At 57.8% G+C, this 19,224-nt stretch overlaps 1 protein-coding gene across 1 annotated transcript; it reads left to right on the top strand.

The window, feature by feature from the left end:
- The first annotated feature begins 5,962 nt into the window (after nt 1–5,962).
- On the top strand, nt 5,963–16,052 carry LOC138915526 (ral guanine nucleotide dissociation stimulator-like). The gene is made up of 14 exons (XM_070222236.1): nt 5,963–6,161; nt 6,600–6,716; nt 7,581–7,771; nt 9,224–9,336; nt 9,470–9,831; nt 10,614–10,829; nt 11,189–11,292; nt 11,770–11,836; nt 13,368–13,421; nt 13,840–13,914; nt 14,479–14,511; nt 14,877–14,998; nt 15,205–15,308; nt 15,634–16,052. The coding sequence occupies exons 1-14, from the start codon at nt 6,027–6,029 to the stop codon at nt 15,789–15,791; spliced, it is 1,851 nt and encodes a 616-aa protein (XP_070078337.1). The 5' UTR covers nt 5,963–6,026; the 3' UTR covers nt 15,792–16,052.
- The last annotated feature ends 3,172 nt before the right edge of the window (nt 16,053–19,224 follow it).

Here is a 19,224-nt window from a genome sequence, read left to right as displayed (position 1 = left end):
TTAGCAAAGGTCCCGACATGTAGACAACAAGCGGTAAAGGACTCGCACCCTTTCTTACACCCAACTGTGAGAAGGACCCCAGCACGTGGGAACCCCCGCAGGAGCACTTGGGTGGCCTCAGCCCTCGTGTGAACCTCCCAGTCGTGAACCCGTTTGTCTGAGGATGAAACGACCCAGCTCCAAAGGTCCTCGCCATTGTCCTGCAGCCGTGATGCAGCGTGTCTTCCCTTTCCACTGGCCCTGAGATGTTTCTGGCTCTGAGATCCCACACAGCCCAATCGCCGCCTCCATCCCAGGACGGCTGCTTGCCCTAAGTGTTGCCTTCAAAAGGCTCAGTCTCTCTCCCTGCCAGGTCCATTGACACCAAGAATGCGGGCCCTATTAATACCTAAGGAAAATGGCCGCTTTTCATCGAACAGTTACTAGTGCTAAGTGCTCTGAGGTCTGAACTCTCACCTCACTGGACAGATGAAGAAAAGGAGCCAGAGGGGTTGGGAGACTTACCCAGAGGCATGCAGAAAGTGAGTGGCAGAGCTGCAATTTAAGCAACTTGATGTTGCCTTGCTTCACCTGGTCCTGTGCCCAGAGTCCTCCTCCGCTCGCTGCCGCATGCTTTGTTGTTAGGGTGTGCGTTGCCGTATCATGAACGTCCTTTCAGAGTTGAGCACCTACACCAACATTTGGAGGTGCTACGTCCTCTGTGTTCAGGGACCTTGGCTGTCCTATTCACTTACAACCCTCCCCCAGCACCAAGGCTGTTCCAAGCTGCCCGTCAGTCTTCCTGCTGTCTCTGTCCCCTCCCTCAGGGAGGCGTTTCAGCGCCCCTGCCTGGAGTCCCCACCTCCCCATGCCTGTGTCCCTCCAGCTCCAGGCCTGAGAAAACTGCAACAGCCGGCGGAGATGATACTGTCCTCACTCACCATCCTGACACTGTGGGCCTTAAGCTGGAAAAAGAGGGGCTGTCACGGAAGCTGAGACATGAGACCTGTGGGGGCACTCAGCTGGGCTCCTTCATCCTGGACAGCGACAGCCTCTACGTCGTTGGGGAGCATCTATTTGGTAACCCCATACTGAAGCTAAGGACGGGCCCCAGGAGGATGTGCACTCTCCAGTGTTCCTCAGGAGCCATCCTGTGTGTCTAGTCTTCCAGCTGAGCAACCTCCCTCAAGGCTCAGGGACCCCAAGGCCCTGCACTTTGTGAATCCTTCTCTTCCCTTTGCAGCTCTGCGCTCTGGGGCTGTGATTCGTCCCCTTGCCTGAGGCACAGAAGCCTTTCTCCAGTCAGATGAAAGAGAGTATCCCTCTGAAGCCAATGGGCATTCAAGAGTCTGGCTATTCCTCTCTCTCCCTGCCAGCACCTCTAAATACCTCTGGAACCTGAAGAGCACAATTTGCAAACCCATGTTCGAGCAAGGTTAGCGCATTGATCTCACACATAAATTGCAAACTCATGAAAACAGGGACTGGATCTTTGATTTGTCAGCCTTTTAGGAATAAGAGATAGTTGCTCCTAAATCCTAATGTGGAACCGTGTAGACTGGAAGTGTCAGTTGTGGGTGGGGCTGGTGGTCCTCGGGCTGTATTTTGGACATTCGTGCCCCTCTTGCATGCCAATTCTGTCTCCTTTTCTCACAGCAGGTTACACATCGGACCTCAGCCCTCACTCCCCGCGGTGAGTCCTCAGGGCTCTGATGACCGTGTGCTGCAGGCCCCTTAGGGAGAGCGACTGATCTCCTCATCCCAGGGCACCCACGGGAGAAGAAGCCAGAGGACCCGCAATCAGTGGCTCAGGCTGGATAGGAAAGATGCACGCGGTGGCCTCCATGCCCCCCTCGGAGTCCCCGGTCTCACTCCAGACCATTTCTCCTCAGCTGCTGTGACCTCCATGCTCCTCCCACAGAACCCACTGGTGCCACCGACCCCCCCCCCCCCCAGCGCCACAGGTAGGTGACTTCTCTCTCCAGCTCCCTCTAGGAAGTCAAGCTATTTGGCCTCAAAGTTAGGACCTGGCAGTCGCAGAGAGGAGCCGCCGTGAGGGACCCTGGAGCTGCCATGGACAGCCTCTGCTCTCCTCCAGAGCAGGGCATGGCACCTCCTCGTCGGTCCAGTGTGTTGACCTGGAACAATTTACTTTCCCTCTCTGTGCCTCAGTTTCCTCACCTGCCCAGCACGAAGAATAACACTGCCTAAGGTTGTCGTGGAGGGTCCGTGAACGTGGACGTAAGAACACCTGGCGCAGGGACCACGGGGGATTTAGTGGACAAATATTGAGTGGGCGCATGCTCTGTGCTGGGCAGAGGGCAGACGACGTTAGTGAGGTGTGTCCGTCCCTCACCAAGGTCACTGTGTATGGAGAGAGACTGGAAATGAACATGCAATTACAATCGCAAAGAATTGTCACCGAGAACCGTGTTGTTTGCCACTTACTACGTGCCAGGCTGTGTCCTGTTGTGTCTTTCACTGTTAACTTTTCCCTTTGAATAAATATGAAAGCACATGAAGTTGCAACAAAAATAGTACAGAGTGCCTTGGACCCTTCCACCAGCTTCCGCCGGGGGTTAACATCTTGCGGGACTCTAGTACAGTGTCACGACCAGGACATGAATTGGCAGTGTTAAACCCACAGACCGCAGACTTCTGATGTCGCTAGTTTGACGTGAGCTCACTGGGGGGTGTGTGTGTGTGTGCGTGTGCGTGTATGCACGCGCGCGCGGTTCAATGCCATTTTATGACACATGCAGATTTGCGCCACCACCACTGCAATCCACACACAGAACTGTCCCATCCCCACAAGCCCTCCCTCGTGCTGCTCTTTCGTAGTCACATCTGCCCGGCCAGCCCCTGGCCTTCACTCATCTGTTCTCCATCTTTATAATGCTGTTGTTTTGAGAAGGTCGTATCAACAGAATCAGAAAACGTGTGACCTGTGGGGCGCGGCTCTCAGCATAATGCCTCTGCCATGTGCTACCTCCTCTGAGAAAGTCTTGTGACCTTCATAATTTCCCTACCAGGATGATTCTCCCCATTTTACGGTTGAAGAAATGGAGGTTCAGTCATGTTGAGTGACATGCCCAGGGTCACACGGCTGGGGAAGGAAAACAGGGGATCTGACCCCAAACATGACTCACGGATGAGGCCACAACCACGGTACCCGAGCTCTGCACTGCGGCGTCTTTCTGGGAGTAGCGGGTGGGGTTGGGGAGGGGTAGAGACGTTGAGAAGTGACTTCCTTGAAGGACTGACATTTGCTTCCCATTAAGAAAAAGGTCTCTTCCACGTTGGATGGGACTGAATGCAGTTGTTTCCTTTCTTATCCCCCAATCGGTGAAATTGCTCCAATCCTGTTACTTTGAACTTGTAAACTAGCATCAATCAGGACCACTCCAGAGCCTCACCAGGGTCCAAGATCTCAGACCCTGGACACCTACCTGGCCCATATGCTGACTTGAGGGCCCCAGAACCTGCATCTTGACCCCCCGCTGCATTTTTAAGTGCCTTTTGATTGTGGCAAAGTATGCATAACCTAGACTTGGCCATTTGAACCATTTTTCCGTGGACAATTCAGTGGCATCAAATGCATTCACAATACTGCGCAACCATCACCGTGTTCATTTCCAAGACTTCTTTTCATCATCTCAAACAGAAACTCTGTCCCCATTAAACACTGCCTCCCCATGACCCTCAGCTCCAGCCCCTGTGAACTTCTATTCTTCCTTCCATCTCGATGAATTTGCCTGTGCTCGGCACGTCATGTAAGGGGAACCGTATCATAGGTGTCTTTCTGGGTTGCGTTTATTTCACTGAGCGTAAGGTTTGCAAGGTTCATCCACGTTGTACCATGTGTCAGAAGTTCATTTCTTTTTAGGGCTGAATCTTCTTCCTGGGAACTATTGCACAGAAACACCCAAATTACTTCTACCAATTTCCCCCGGCCCTGAAAATTAACACGGAGAACCTTTCAACACCTTTCTTCTCCAGACTGGGGGGGCTCTGAGGAAAGGCCATTGTTACTGGAATAAGCAAGGGCAGGCTGGGAGTGGGGTCTCAGGGAAAGACGCCCTCAGGAGGTACCAGGGAATCCCCAAATGGATGGGAGGGTCTCAGCAGTAACTGAATTCAGGATGTGGTGGAGTCTCAGACCGGGTGCTAGTTCTCTGGCCGTGGGGTGAGGGGCTGGTGCTGCATGACAGGGAGAGAGGACGGCTCACCGTGTTCCTGGGACACCAGCCCCACGGGAGAGAGGGAAGGCTAGTGCGCCTTCCCGACGGACTGGTGGTGGGAAAAACTCAGCCTGGAGGAGACAGCCGTGTGCCCGGGGTAACCAGAAGGAATTACGTCTCCTTCAGCCAAAGCAGACAGCCCCTCGTCCTGGGCTCACTTTATCCAAATGGGAGCAAGAAGGAGGAAACAATTGAAGACGCTTCCAGATGTGAGATGTGTGGTGGCAGAGACTGTGCCTGGGAGATTCTGAAAGGCCTCACTGAAGTGACCTAGGCTGTGACCAGAAGGACAAGACTGAGCCACGCCTGCGTAGGTCCGGGAACAGGGAGTCGGGGGAAAGGCGCTGTTGGTGCTGAGACTCTGGGGCAGAAGTGAGCGTGAGCAGAGGAGGTCAGAAAGCTGCCCAGGCGGCTGGAGGGAGCCTGAGAAGCAACAGGAGCTGCGGCAGGGGCGGCGGTTAATGGGGCCAGACCGGGGAACCCGGTAGTCTGCGTTCATTTGGGTTTCTCTCTCACAACACTGCTCCCAAAAGTTGCACCTCTGAAGTACGAATATTGAACTTCTCCCGGTTTCCGTGGTCTAGGCATTGGGCACGGCTTAGCTGGGAGCCTCTGCCTCCAGGTCTCCGTGAAGCAGGACCTTCAGTCTCAACTGAGGCTAGACTAGGGGAGGATTTGCTCCCAAGTCACTCACACGGGTGGTGTCAGGAGTCATTGGGACTGAGAGTCTGAGTCTCCATGTGACTGTTGGCTGGGCGCTCCCTCAGATCTCGCCTCCCTTGGCCTCTACATAGGGCAACTGAAATCATCGCCACTTGCTATCTCATTTCCAGAAATGTGACAGAGAGAGAGCGCAAGAGATGGAAACAGAGGGGGAGATAAAGGGAGGGAACTCAGGAAAGCAAGCAAGAGGGAAGTGACAGAGTTTTTGTAATTAAAACTTGGATGTGACATTCCATCAGCTGGGCTGTATTCTATTGCTCAGAAACCAGTTACTCAGGATGTAGTGGTTCCACAAGGATGTGCACAGCAGGAGGGAGGGAGCGCTGGGAGCCTTGGTGGAGGCTGCCCACCACATAGGCCGACAATGAGGCGCTTGGGTCTGGTTCTAAGGCCAACAGGAGACTGGGAAAGGTTGAATGCTAGTGAATGACAATATCTGAATTTCCTCGAACTTCCAACCCTTGAAGGTGCAGAGACCTGACAAGGAGCCCCCAAGGGGCAGTGACTTTTCCCAAATCACACGGCTGGAATCCAGGCCTGTTTGGAGAGGTATTCCCGACTGCATCCACCCCTTCTTGTAATTCTTCCACCTCTAAGTTCGGGGACCAGACCCAGGCGGCACCACCTCCCAGATATGGGAGGCGTTATCACATGTCCACCCGAAGACGTCCCTGGGAATGTGTTTCTAGCGCCATCCCATCGTGCAGGTTGGGAGACTGGGGAGGCCCTGAGAGGCACAGTGGCTTTTCCAGGACACAGAACTGCTAGGAAAAAGGAGATCCGAACTGGGCGCTCTCTCTTCAAAGCTGGGGCGCTGGTTCCGATCCCAAGGAGCTGTGGGGAGGGCTGTGATGGAACTTTCTGTACAGCTCGGGAGATGACACGGGCAAGGAGGGTGAGCGGTCAACAGCCCCGAGGGGGCTTTGGGTGGGTCTGATGGAGGGAAGGGCCCCCCATCCTGGAACCTTGGAGACATGACCTCACTTCCTTGGCGACCGACCCCAACAGAGCTTAGAACTCTGGTCACCAGGCAGCCATTTTGTACACATAGCCCATTTGACCAGAGACACTCGACACAGGAGGATGTGTTCATGTATCCCCTCTTTGCGAGGCTCTGGCGCACAGAGAGCCAACAATGACAGTCTTCTCCAGCGCTGTCGACACTGGCTGAGACCGCACCTCCAAGACCTCAGGCCATTCGGAAGAAGGAACCCTCAGGTAACACAAGGCAGCCCAGGGCGGGCCACTCCGGGTCAGGCCACAAGTGTGATCCCACCCTCCCATGCGGGCAGCCCCACACCCCTTGACCCTTATTGTGTGTGTGTGTTGGCGGGCATGGAGTGACGGAAGGCAGGGATGAGCGTGGAGCTACCCTGGACGGGAGCAGACGGTTAGGGCTTGGAAGCCTGGCGGTATGTCGTGTTCATATCCCAGGTGGTGGCTGGCAGGATGGAAGGTGAGTGCTGGGAGCCAAGCCGCCCTACCCGTAGGTGAATCCCAAGCCCGTGAGGTGTCATCTCATTCGCTCCCTGTCTGGAGGTCTATGCGGATGCCCCTCTGTCTGTGCTCGGTGTGCGGGAGAGTTTTCCCCCTGTGGGCAAGTGCAGGCAGGCCCCTGCTACCTGCCGCCGCGGCCACCGGACGCTGTCTTTGCAGAGCTCCACCCAGGAGATGGTCCAGGAGCTGGCGCATGGGTCCTACGGCTCCATCTCCCTGGACAGGGGGCAAGTGCAGCAGACCACCGACCTTGCCCGGGGCTGGACTGAGGGGAGAGTGAGTGACACCCGGGGCCCTGAGATCACCGGGGTGTGTCCACAATCCAGAGTCAAATCTGGAGCCCTCCCCTGGACCCGCCCAGGGCTTTCCCACTGGAGTGTCCCAAGGGCCCAGTCCCAAAGGAATCTGGACTTCCACGCCTCCTCACCAGCTACCTAGGAGGGTGGGAAGTCGCTCTTTCCTAACCCTAGGCGGAGTAGACAAAACACTGATGTTTGCGCTTCACACTCGGCCAGGGGCATCTTTGAAATCTGCCATTTTCTGAATCTGAAACCTCTGTAACGAGGGTCTCAAACCTCCCTTTCGTGTAAAAGAAAGAAAAACCAGCGTCCTTTCTTGTAGTCAGCCAGATCCTCACAGCGTCTGTCTGCCCGTGCACTGTCTCCCGACTGGGGAGGGCTGAGGTTCCCACCAGACATTTCCCTTCATGTCAGGAGCACATGAAGCCTCAGGTGGGGGAGCGGGGGAGTCCTGCAGCCCTGGCTTAGGGCGGTTCTCAGTTCCGACCCACAGGACCCTGAGCAGCCACTTGGCAGCCCGAAGCTTCCGTCCTCTCATCTCTAGAATGGGGATGTTTGTGTTGGATTCGCTGGTCAGTGCTCTTAATGCACGCTTTGGTGCGGGGCGGTCTGTCCTTGCCAAGCCAGCCAAGTGTCCTGAGGAACTCATCGTATAATCCTCCCCCCGCCCAAACTCAAATTGGACTTTTCAAGCCTGGAAACCGGTTGGCTGTGGGCAATCCTGTCCCTCCTCTGCACACATCCCTGAGGGGCTCACAGTTCCTGGGGGACCTCCAGACCTTGACTTCCTGGAGGTTCACGCTGGTGCTGGTGACTCTGTGTCCTTCCTCATCTCACCCAGCGCGGAGAGTCACTCGGGCAGCGGAATGAGGCCTGCAGGATGCGGGCCCTCCAGGCAGGCCTGCTGGAGAGGCTGCCGCCGTCCATAGGACCAGCCTTGGCGCCTCGAAACATGGCCAACGTCACCACCATCGTGTTTGACTGCACGGCTGTCCTCACCTCCCACGGGGTCCTGGACCACCTACTTGCTACGTGAGTGCCCAGCCCCTCCTCAGCACAGTGGTGACTCTGCCCACTGCCAGCTGTGTGTCTTGGAAACGGCCCTCCATCTCTCTGAGCTTCGATTGCTCCTCTGCAAAGTGGAGTGGGAGAGGATAAACTTCATCGGGTTCTGGTGGGCACGAATGGGATGAGCCACGGCAGGTGCTTCCCTGGGGCCTGGCTCTACAGAAGGGGCTGAGAGACGTGCCGTGGTTGTTCCTGGTTATTCTTTCCCTCTCCCCGATGAAGAGCAGTCTGCTCCCCCATCGCTGGGATGGGGCCTTTCTGAGTTTGCAAAGGCACACGGAAAGCACTCTGGCAGGGAGTGTGGGATTCCATCCAGCTGGTCGTGGGGCGGGTCCTTGGAGTAGCCAAGGAGGGGTCTCCGGGGCCGCAGAGGGGCCCCAGGCCCACTCAGCTACCGGGGATGCTTCTGGTTGGAGTTCATTCGAGAACACTGTATATTAAGCACCTGTGACATGCGGGAGCTTTAGAGACACTTGGCACAACGCAGTGAATGAAGCAGACACAGCCCCTGGACCCCCGCAGCAGCCTGAGACTCAGATAGTCACACACCATATCATCCACAGATCCTGTCCCCCGCCTGTCCCAGGGGATGCCCTCCTATGCTCCTTTACGACTGGAGGCCTCTTCCCACGTTCTCATGCATGATGGACCCCAGCGCCAACTAAAGACCTGAGTGTTCTTTGAGTGCCAGACGAGGGCCTCCTGTCTCCACAGAACAGGGCTGGGGGAGAACAAGAGGACAGAGGACTGTGGCTGGGGCGGGCCCGGCACAACTCTGATCTCACTCATCTTTTGATTCCTCTGGGAGGGCTGAGGTCTGATGGCTTCTACTGCAAGGGGATAGGAGTGAAAGAGAGCTGTGGGTGGGGTCCCAGAGCCCCTGGGAACCAGAGGGGAGGCTGGCTTGAGCTGTTCCCTGGCGACCCATCCCCACCACAGTCCCGTCTCCCTCCGCTTCCCCTTCTCCATATCCACCCCTTCTGACCACCACCAGCAGGCCCAGAAGAGAAGGGGTGTTAGCGAGCCGCTCACACATCGGCCTCAGTCCTCAGTCCACTTGCACAAGGGCGTGGAGGGCTGGGCTGGACTGTGTCCAGCCTCTTTGCGAGAAGAGTGGCAGTGGGAAGAAGAGACTCACACAAACCCCGTGTTCCACCTGCTGGATGAGCAGGCCTGCCACTGCCAGGATGGCCACACAGGAGTCAGCGCCGGGGTGGGACTCCCCCCTGGTGGAAAGGGGCAGGCACAGGGCCCAGACCCAAAGCAGGGTGCCTTGGGAGGACAGTGTGGAAGCGACGGCCAGGCCTCTGGCTCTGTGGCCCAACTGCTTCCGCCCAGTACCGCGTCTTCTATGGTGGGAACCTGGCTGGACCCAATGCAGGATTTCTGGGAGCCCACGCCCTTTCCCTCTTTCAGGATGCGGCTGGCCTCTCTGCGTGTCATCTGGCCTGGGTCGCACCTGGGAGGCCCTGCCTACCTTCCCCAGGTCCAGCTGCAACATCTGGGGCCCAGGAGGGCAGAGCTGGAAGGTGAGGGCACAGCAGTCTGGGAAGACTGTCTGCGGTGGGGTTCACGGGCTGGGGTTCCCTTCAAGACAGCGGAGTCTCTCCTGTCTTGTAAAGTCGGGTACGTAGGTGAAACTTTCTCTTTCTCCCGCTGCAGCGCCAGTTCCAGAGCTCCTGCCGGCTCTAGAGCCAGAGCAAGGGCCAGCTCCGGGGCCAGAGGCAGCTCCAGCTGTAGTTCCACCGTCCGCGCCGGAGCTGGAGGCGGCCTCACCACCAGCAGCCTCACCTCCAGCAGCCTCACCTCCATCGGCCTCTCCAGGGCCGGAGCGAGCGCCATCAGCTTCAGCCCCAGTGCCAGCTTCTGAGCTGGAGCAAGATGCGCCATTGACTTTTGGACGATCTCTGCCTCCAGCTGCCGAAGTCACCGCAGAAGCGAGCGCCGAGCTGAGAGAGGAGAGGCCTAAGCTGCTGGACTTCCCTCCGAAGCTGGTGGCCGAGCAGCTGACCCGGATGGATGCGGTGAGCAGCGGGGCTCTTGGGCTAGGTGGGGCCCGCCTTGGTGGGCCATCAGCTGCCCCAGACCTCCTGTTCCCTCAGCCGCAATCCAACGATGTGGGTGCAAGTCACAGCTCCCCCACTTACCCACCGGGTGACCTGGGCCACCTTCTGGCCCCCAAGTCCTTGCTGTCCCCACATGGACAGTAGAGAGCACACCAAGGGCGGGCACCTGCTGGGCAGAGTGGCTGTGCGGATGGATGAGGTCGAACAGAGAGGAAGCGGGGCAGAGAATAGCCCTCTGGTGGGGGAGGGAAGCTCACTGGAGTGCTGCCAAGTCCTGGGTCACTCACCCATCGGCCCAGGAGGCCTCAACAGCCTCCGTACTTATTAGACACCTAGTGCGTCCTTACCTACATGGAAGACAGGCAAACAAAGCCCATGGTTGTTGCTGCCTCGGGGGAACGTGCAGCTGAAAGGGGAGTGGGACCAGGGGGTGATGAGAACGGGTGGAAGATGCCCCTTGAGATGGGCAGGTGTGAGCCGTGTTCTGGTGCTTGGGGGAAGCAAGACTGGGCTGCGAGCCAATGGGACTTCTCTTCCCCGCCCCTAGTGGGTCCTCGGTCATCCTGCGCTGGGCGGCCTCAGCGGACACAGACAAAACCCAGAGACTCCCAGAAGCTTCAGGCCACCTCCTCAGGTTCCTGAGCTGCAGCTGACCAGTGCCTCCTGCCTGGGGCTGCGGGGGCCTGCAGACTCTGAGCTCGGGTGTGGCAGGGTCAGGTGACAGTCCCCATCCTCCCCAGGAGCTGTTCAAGAAGGTGGAGCCCCGCCACTGCCTGGGTTTTGTGTGGTGCCAGCGGCCCAATGGGAGCAAGGAGTACCTGGCTCCCACGGTTCGGGCCACTATCAACCAGTTTCTTCACGTGTCCGGCTGCGTCATCACGACGTGCCTTGGGGACCTCAGCATGACGGCCCAGGACAGGGCCAGAGTCGTCGAGCTGTGGATTCAGGTGGCCAAGGTCAGTAGTGGCAGGGCCCAGGGAGCCCCTCCCTGGAGTCAGGGGGACTGCCCCTTCTCCTCTCGCAGCTTTCAGCCTTGAAGTCGGTGGTCTGGGCCTCGGCAAAGTCCTAGGCCCCTTGCTGCCAAGGGCCTGCTGACCTTGAGTGCTGGTCCCAGTGGTGGGAAGCTCCCTTCCCGCCCTGGGTTGAGCTAAAATCTTCCTGCCCGCGAGCGTTACTCATCAGCTCCCAGGTGTGCCCTCCCTCGCTTCCCTGGGCATCTGCCTCATCCAGGACAGCAGAAGCCCACGAGGGGACACAAGCCAGAGGAAGCAGGGCTCCAGCCCGCCGTCGCAGCTCATTCCCTTCCCTTCCTCAGGAGTGCCGAGTCCTTGGAAATTATGCGTCCCTGCGTGCCATCGTGTCTGCTCTGCAGAGCCCCTCCATCAGCCGTCTGCAAAAGACATGGGGACGAGTTGCCAGGTGGGTAGGCCGTGCTCCATCCAAGCACCACCAGGGCGGACCAGACATCCCCCGTGCGACTGCCATGGACCCCTCATTCAGCTAGGACCATCTGGGAGGCAGCGGACCCTAGGGATGGGGACTGGCCTCCTTGCTCGGGTCTCTGAGACTCTCTGAGACCCTAGGCAGTGGCTCCCCCCTTGTCACATCCTGGATTGAGCCACACTGGAGATTTCCAAGGGTGTACTTCGCAGCAACGGAGCCCTCATCGGCAACCAACGCTGTTAGAAACAATGTGCTCAGTCGGAGTGGGAATGGAGGCCCCAGGTGACCGCAGGAGAGCCTCCACCCGAGTCCCACGGTGACCTCAGAGCTCCGAAGAACCCGGGGAAAACCCTCGTCCAGGCCCCAGGCCCTTTGAACCTTCCGGGTTCTCAGCCAAAGGCATTTCGCCTTCAACCGCCCCGGGTTTTCTTTCCTCCTTTCCTCTCCCCTCAGGAAGAGCTCTCGAAAGTTGAAGAGGTTCATCAAAGACCAGTGGGTGAGCAGGAGGCAGCTGGTGAAGGTAAGACGGAGGCTGCACATCTGGAAGGAGGGGGAGCGAGAGGGGAGGGGACCCGGCAGGATGAGCTTTGGTTCTCCTGTCACGTGAAGTTGGTCAGGAAAAGATGGACAGGAAGAGGGATGTGCTAGCTCCATGGGCAGGTGGGGGCAGTTTGGGACAGGAGGCCAGGGGCATGGGATAGAATGGTGCGGGCTGGACTGTTCCAGGAGGCTGAGGACCTGGCAGAAGGTGCCGGTGTCTGGCTTCCATGCTGCTCCATCAGCTGCCCTGCATCTTCCTCCTGGCCACTGGCTGGAGCGAGTGGGCGGGCTTCCTTTCTTCCGAAGTCAGCCCAGTCTGTGCTCAGGAAGCCAGGGCCCCACTGCTCCTTCTGTCTTCACTGTGCCTCGCAAGAAGGGCACCCTGCCTGCCTGAGGGATGGGCACTGCCGGATCCCACGGGCCGGGGGCACTCAGGGGCTTCCCAGCCTTGGGACGGACACTGGACCTGGGACAGATCTGTGTCCCCTCGGTGACTCCCCACTCTGGCCCCTAAAGTGGGCGCTGCAGACAGTCCCAGTGGGATGCTCACCCAGGTCCTTGTTGGCGATGACATGTGCCCCGGAGGGCAAGGGCAAGTGCCCAGGGAACTGATGGCTTCTTCAGGGATCCTTCCCGCCCAGACGTCAGAAGTTTCCTCGTAAAACAGAAAGGAAATGCCACCCCGCAGTGCCCTGGTCGCCCCCTCCCCTGCTAGTCAGACGTGGCATTCGGGGTCCCCATCCTGAGCGCATGAAGAAAGAATTCTGTGCAGGGGAACTCCCTGAGGGGATCCTAGGGAGCTGAGGGCTTTAGCAAGGCCTTGGCCTCGGCCTGGGATCAGAGACTCCTGGGCGTTGGGGCTGGCAGAAGCCACTTGACCAGGCCTCCTGAGACACCTCATCTCCCTCCATCCGTGGCTCGGCCCAGCTGGGGGCCCGAACACAGCCTGAGAGTCCCGAGGACAGCACTGTGGTCAGCGGCTGGGCAGAGGGTGGTGTGAAGGCAGAGGAGACAGGGGCCTGTGGCTGGGAGGGGGAGCAGCCTCTCCTCTGGGGCCCCCTGAGCAAGTCCCTGCCCCTGTGTGGGCCTTGGTCTCCTCATCTGGGAGCCAGAGGGAGATGAGCCGTGGTGCAGGCCTCACAGTGGGTGCCGAGGCTCAAGGGTGGGGAGGAATGTGGGGAGCTTGGACCTGGCTCCAGAGGCAGGCTTGAGCGGAGAGCAGTGATGACGGTCAGATGACGCTTGGGCCTCAGGAGACTGTGGGAGGCAGACAGAGTTCGTCAAACCTTCCAGACGAGGTAACAGGTTCAGGGAGGCCTGGGCGGGCCCAAGGTCACACAGGAGTGAGTGTTGGAGCTGGGATGGCTCTGGAATCAGAGCACCCTGGAGGCGGGAGCCGCAGGGGCACCAGGTGACTGGGGCCACATGTCCAGGGTCCCCGATCTGGGAGGGGTCTGGGAGGACACTTGGAGGGGAGCGTCGGCTCACTGGCCCTGTCAACACCCTGGCAGGAGGCGACCTCTATGTTGACCAGCCTGGAGACGGGCCCCACAGGTGCCCAGAAGGTAAGGGTGCCTGTGGAGGAGGGGCCCAGGAGTCGCAGGAGAGGGGACTCCCCTTCCTAGCCGGAGGTCTCTACCAGCAGAGAGGGAGCCTTTCTCCTCCAGCCCTGCTCCTGGTGCCACAGACCTGAAATGCCTGCATTGGAAGTGACCAGGAGGAGGCCTGGAACGGATGGGCGCACAACGGATTTGGGACAGGGAGGGGCGGGGACCACGTACCCTGGGTTTTGCCAGAGCCGGCTGCTGGGAGGTGCCTGGAGGAGTTTGGGGTTCCTGGAGGAGAGAAGAGGAGGAAATTGGGGGGAGGCCGCCTAGGTGGGTAGCTTGGGCTGGGCAGGAGGCTGGGGTGAGGAGTGGAGGAGAGGTCTTTGACGGCTCCTGAGAGCGGGATCTCATCACCGTCTCCACCCCGCTGGCACAGGGGCTCATCCCCTTCCTTGGCACATTCCTCAATTACCTACTGCTGCTGGACACCAACATGGAGGATTACCTGGAGGTGAGTGAGCCTGGAGGTGGAGCTGGGGATCAGGATTCGGAGATTTGGGAGGAGAGACTTGCACTGAGGCCTGAGCTCACAACCCTTGGCAGAGTCCTCTCGTGAGGGCCTCACAGCCACCCCGGGAGCTGGGTGTCATGGCCATCTTAGTGATGAGTGAATATAGGATCCAGGTGAGCCGCCAGTCCAGGCTGCCTGACTGCGGAGCTGCTGGAGGGTGTGTCTGAGCTGGACTCAGCCTCTCCCTCAGGCCCCGCCCCTGCAGGGAGTGAAGCCAGGCCCCTCCAAGGCAGGAAGCACACGAGTGGCTGAGCATCCCTTCCTGCCTGAGGCCTCAGTCTGTCTGTCTGTCAGAGAGGGCTGTCTTAGAATGTCCCTGAGCCATAGCCCCGTGGCCTCCTTGCTCTGGAGCTCAGAGTCTTGCCCGGGACCCATTCCCGTTTCTGGTAGCGCCTGCTCCCTGGTCGACCCTGCTGGTAGTGCAACCTGAGAAAGGGTGGAGACGGGGGCTAGCTATGGGCTAAGGGGGCTGTTGCTCATGGGCTTTGGCTCTCTGCCTTCCAGGGAAATGAGATCAATTTTGAGAAAAGGAGTGAGGTGAGCAGCTGTGGCCTCCCCGTGCGGAGGGTGGGGCTGTGGCAATCAGAGACTCCTCCGGGGAAGACCTTCTCTGGCCCGATGCCTTGGGCCTTGCTTTTCTTGGGAGAGTTCGGCACCCAGAGCTGGGAAAGGCGTCCCATTGGTGCGTGGGGGAAGGGGCTGGCACCAAGGACACCTTCCTGCAGGAGGAGCTATTTCAAGCCAACTGTGAGAACGAGCAAGTCCTGCACGGAATTGGAGGGAAGGAGGGTTCCCATGTGGGCCAAGACCCCAGACCAGCTCCTTGACCCTCTTCTCACCTGTCTGAGTCCCCAGCACGGTCCCCCACCCAGGCCCCGTCTGCATCATGTCCTTTCTCCCAGGAATTCAAAGTCACTGAGCAGATCTTCCTGCTCCAGGAGGCAGTCCATCTTTACCACATTGAGGCTGAGGAGCGATTTGGGGCCTGGTTCGAGGCCATGGAGCCCCTCAGCGAGGATGAGAGGTGAGGCGGGGCAGGAGTTGGTGAGGGCAAGGCGGACTCTCTCTGATGGCCAGCTCCAGGGAGCCCGTGCCCGTGGCTTCCGGGTCAGTCCCGGGGCTTGTCGCATGGTCACCCGTGGGGCCCTGGGACTCCAACTGCTGGCCGTCTCTGGGAGGGTCACCTGAGGTGTGGCTCCCGGTAGCTGAAAAGTCCCCTCTGTCCTTTAGCTACAGCCTGTCCTGCCACCTGGAGCCCCCACAGGAGAGGGCCGGCAAGATGCGCCGGTTTTTCCTGCCCAAGAAGAACCGCGCGTCTCTCAGCTCAGGGCTCGGTGAGTGTCCAGACAGGCAGGGACTGAAGCCAGGGGCTCCGGAAAGCTTCGGGCTAAGCACGGGCCTAGGGAGATGGACAGCCGGCACGGGGATCCCAGCTCCACTGCTGACCAGGCCTGTGAGGGACAATTCCCTTGACCTTTGTGGGACTCAGCTTCCTCTTCTGTGAAATGGGTGAAGCGAAATGCCAGCTCCCATGTCAGGGACAATGGGGTAGTGTTGACTGAACACTCAGGACAAGGTTTGGAGCAGAATGCAGTGGGGCTGAGGTGTTGGGCTGGGATACTGGTGTGACCCCCCCAATCATCAGTGTCTTCTCTTCAGTCACCAGACCCCTGACGCAGAACCCAGCAACAGTGGCAGATCCCGGTCCTTCCAACAGCTCGAGTGCAGCCTGCTCTTCAGCGGCGGGGACGCGGCTGGGAAACACGCGGGGCCCCAGGCCGGCTCCTCCCATGCTGATGGGGAGAAGAACATTCTAAGCCTTTTCCTGGGAGCCCTGGAGCCCAAGAGGGAGGGGACGACCCCACCCCACAGGCCTGGCAGCTCCACCCCAGCGCCTGTTTACCACTTGGGAAGGGGCCGTATTTCTTTCGTGTTAGTAGTTAGTGCTAGTTTTGAATTTGATGTTAAAATCCTGTTTCTGTTCCAGCCTGCGAGTCACGGTCTGGTTCTTTCCCCTCCTGTGCTCGTGTCAAGGAGACACAGACTCTCGCGTTCCTCCTGGAATGAAGAAATCTTGCAGGGTCTCGGCTTATTGTATGTGAGAGAAGGGAGAAGGGCCAGGCCCCTCCCTGGATACTGAGGGACACCTCCGCGCCCCCCCTTACTCAGAGGACGGCTTCATTTCAGTGTGGTTCACGTGGGCCAGGAGCAGAGACAGCACCCAGAGCTCCTGGCATTTAGAGGGTGGAGGTACTTTCACAGGCAGAGCAACAACCACTGGAATGCGGGTGTCTTTAAAATGGCACGGGCCAGCACCACGACCTGCCCCAGGACAGTGGCTGCTTTTCCACCCCTTTGGAGGAGAGGCCACGTTTTCGGCTTCTCTTGTGGAGGTTCCTCTTCACCAGATGTTAGGAACTTGTCGTTTTCTAATGAGGCTCTGGACAGCAGCAGCTCTAAGTGCAGAGAACGATGTAAAAGCTCAAAACGTGCATGTGGAGGGTCAAGGCCGGAGAAGGTCATGTGCAGATGGACTAAGGGCAGGCAGGACCCTCCCTCCCCCGGCCCCTCTGGGGGCTCCATGTTCACCCTTCACCTGGATTGGAATCCTCTGGGATCCTGGTCCACGGCTCTGAATTCCTTTCCCTGCAAGTTTGGTATCCAGGGGGACAGATCTGTGATGCAGCTTTGAAGGCTACATCTGGGCATCCTTCCCGACGCATCACTGCTCCTTGTCCACCAGGATTTCCTGCCTCCGTGCACTTCCTTCTGCAATTCTTGGAAGGGCAGAAATTCCCTCGAATGCCTCGGCCTCTCTGTCCCGTACCTCGTGGCCACTCCTCCCTGGCAGGGTCTGACGGATCACGGGTGGAGTCTGCTTTGCAAACATTAGATACCCTAATCCTGGCCAAAGAATGACCTATACTCTCCCTCGCTGCCCAGGGTGACATCTGGGCCCCTGTGGTTCTGAGGTGTGTGGTCTCAGGCAATCACCTGTTCACACACTCAGGCATGTTGTTTCTGACTCATCCTAACGGGGCAGGAGGACCTGAGCCTATAAACCATGCAGCCCCTCGGAGGGCTGTGTTCTCTTGCCCAGCCTTATGCTCCGTTTATGGTGTGGGTGTGAACCTTTCCCGTTGGAAGCTTTCAGAGATGAGTCGTGAGAGGAGGGTGGTTGAGGGGTCCAGCAGGGAACGCAAGCAAACGGATGACGGGTAAACACAGCCTGACAAAATTAAAACACTTAAATGGTTCCAGTCTGGTGGTGAGCAGACACTGCTCCGAGCTCACTCCAAGAACCCACCCGGTGACCAGGAGCTAGAGGGTTACCACCTGGCATTTTGAACGCCCCCCCCCCCACCCCACCCCGGGAAAGACCCTGTAAGACTAGGACCACAGGAAGTGCTTGGCCCTTCTGAGTTCTCCCCTCCTTTCTGATGGCTGCAAGTGTCACCCAGACACACAGCAGCGTGAACCCTGCCAGGGAGGCCTCCTCAGTACGGCCAGCAGCTGAGGAGAAATGCTGGTTCCCAGCAGCCCAGGCCCTTCTTGGTATGGCACAGCCATCCAGGAAGGTGACTTTCTAAATGGAAGCCGGAGCCGGCTGTACCTTCCCGCCACAGAGAAAGAGAAGTGCCAAGTCCCAAGGCTAGTCCAGGCCCAGGAGGAAGACACCGTGTCCAAGGGGTTTCCCTCACAGGGCCGTGAGGCTCCTGAGAGCCGACCCTTTGGTTGCAGTGCTTTGTTTGTCATGAGCCTACCAGACGGCAGAGGACAATAACTCGCTGCCTCTTTGGGCTTCCAATGGCCAAAAATGAACTGATCGCCAGCAAAAAGAGGCCCACATGTGCAGCACCTGTATCTCATCAGTCTTTATGTTACTTTGATATAAATTTTAGAGAGAGAGCTATATATATATGTTCACTCACACACAAATATATCATGCACTCTAACTTATTCCAAACAGAATCAAGAAATAATACTCATACTCCTCAAATGCACGGTTTTGCAGCTGGTTCCCTCTCGGTAGCTGGTATTTATAAGCACCTTCTTCCAGGACCCATTTCATCTTCCCTTCGCCCTCCACAAACCCCGCGGCTGGTCATGGTGCTCTGCCTGGTTAGGGGACCATAACCTGCCTTCCTGAAGGGTCTGGGTCATGGCAGTCCTACCTGGATTGGATTCTGCTCATTCCCTGGGGACTTCAAGCCCAGGACGTGCTAGCCCACAAAACTCGGTCAGGAATCTCCTGAAGTCCACACGTGGGCTTCCTCCTCTCCAGGCTGAGGAGCAGAGGGAAGCCCGAGTCCCAGAGGAACACGAGGGCTCCAGACAGTGTCTGCTTTGCATGTCAAGATGGAGAAAACTCAGGGGAAACTCTGAGGGTGAAGCAAGGCAGTCCGTTGTCATCATTCGCTGCACTGAATCCACCCAGACGGTTCCAGCAGAGGCTCCACAACAAGCAGCCCCAAGCACCCAGGCGGGAGGCCGGCTGCGCTGTCCTGCCTGGGCTTGCCCAGTACATGCATGGTCTACATATTTTGCAAATGACCACAGCTGAAGATGCCCAAGGGCTAAGATTCACCCTGAGCTAACATCCATTGCCAATCTTCCTCGGTTTTTTTTTTTTTTCCCTTGAGGAAGACTAGCCTTGGGCTAAGATCTGTGCCCATCTTCCTCTATTTAACACGTGGGATGTCTGCCACAGCATGGCCCGATAAGCGGTGTGAATGTCCACAACCGTGACCCGAACGTGCCAATGCCGGGCCTCCAAAGTGGAGTGGGCCAGTTTAAGCCCTGCGCCACCCTAGGTTATTTTAACACATCACTCTCAGAAACTGATAAATCTGTCACGTGAAGGTAAGCAATTCTAAAGAGGATTTCCATAATACTGCAAGCTCCATCCCTCCAATAGACAATCAAGTCCTAACAAGCAGCGGTTTATTGTCACGTTGCTGATGCCGGAAAAGGTCTCTGTTGACAGCACGATCCCTCAAAGGCCTTGTCCATTTCTGTGAATCCCATTTCCAGCACATAGAGATCTAAAGATTGAGGCAAATGTGGTCTTTCCTCCTTGCAACTCTGAATTAACATGCAATAAAGAGCAGAAAAATGGAGACCTGGAAGCAGACCTCTTATTTGAGAACAGAGATATACCAGCGCTTTTGAAATGATCTTTGGAGTCTACCGGAGTATTGCACAGAAGGAATGATCCATTCCGACTAGGTAGGTTTTACTGTGTCGCTG

Source organism: Equus caballus, chromosome 9, assembly GCF_041296265.1.
Source record: "Equus caballus isolate H_3958 breed thoroughbred chromosome 9, TB-T2T, whole genome shotgun sequence".
Taxonomy (NCBI): domain Eukaryota; kingdom Metazoa; phylum Chordata; class Mammalia; order Perissodactyla; family Equidae; genus Equus; species Equus caballus.
This window is presented reverse-complemented; position numbering and strand designations above follow the sequence as displayed.

Bases quoted from the DNA above. Each gene is read 5' to 3' on its own strand.
- LOC138915526 (XM_070222236.1), top strand. From the start codon at position 6,027: ATGTGTTCATGTATCCCCTCTTTGCGAGGCTCTGGCGCACAGAGAGCC. The intron at 6,162-6,599 runs GTAACACAAGGC...CTGTCTTTGCAG, and splicing joins TCGGAAGAAGGAACCCTCAG to AGCTCCACCCAGGAGATGGT. The intron at 11,837-13,367 runs GTAAGACGGAGG...ACACCCTGGCAG, and splicing joins GCAGGAGGCAGCTGGTGAAG to GAGGCGACCTCTATGTTGAC.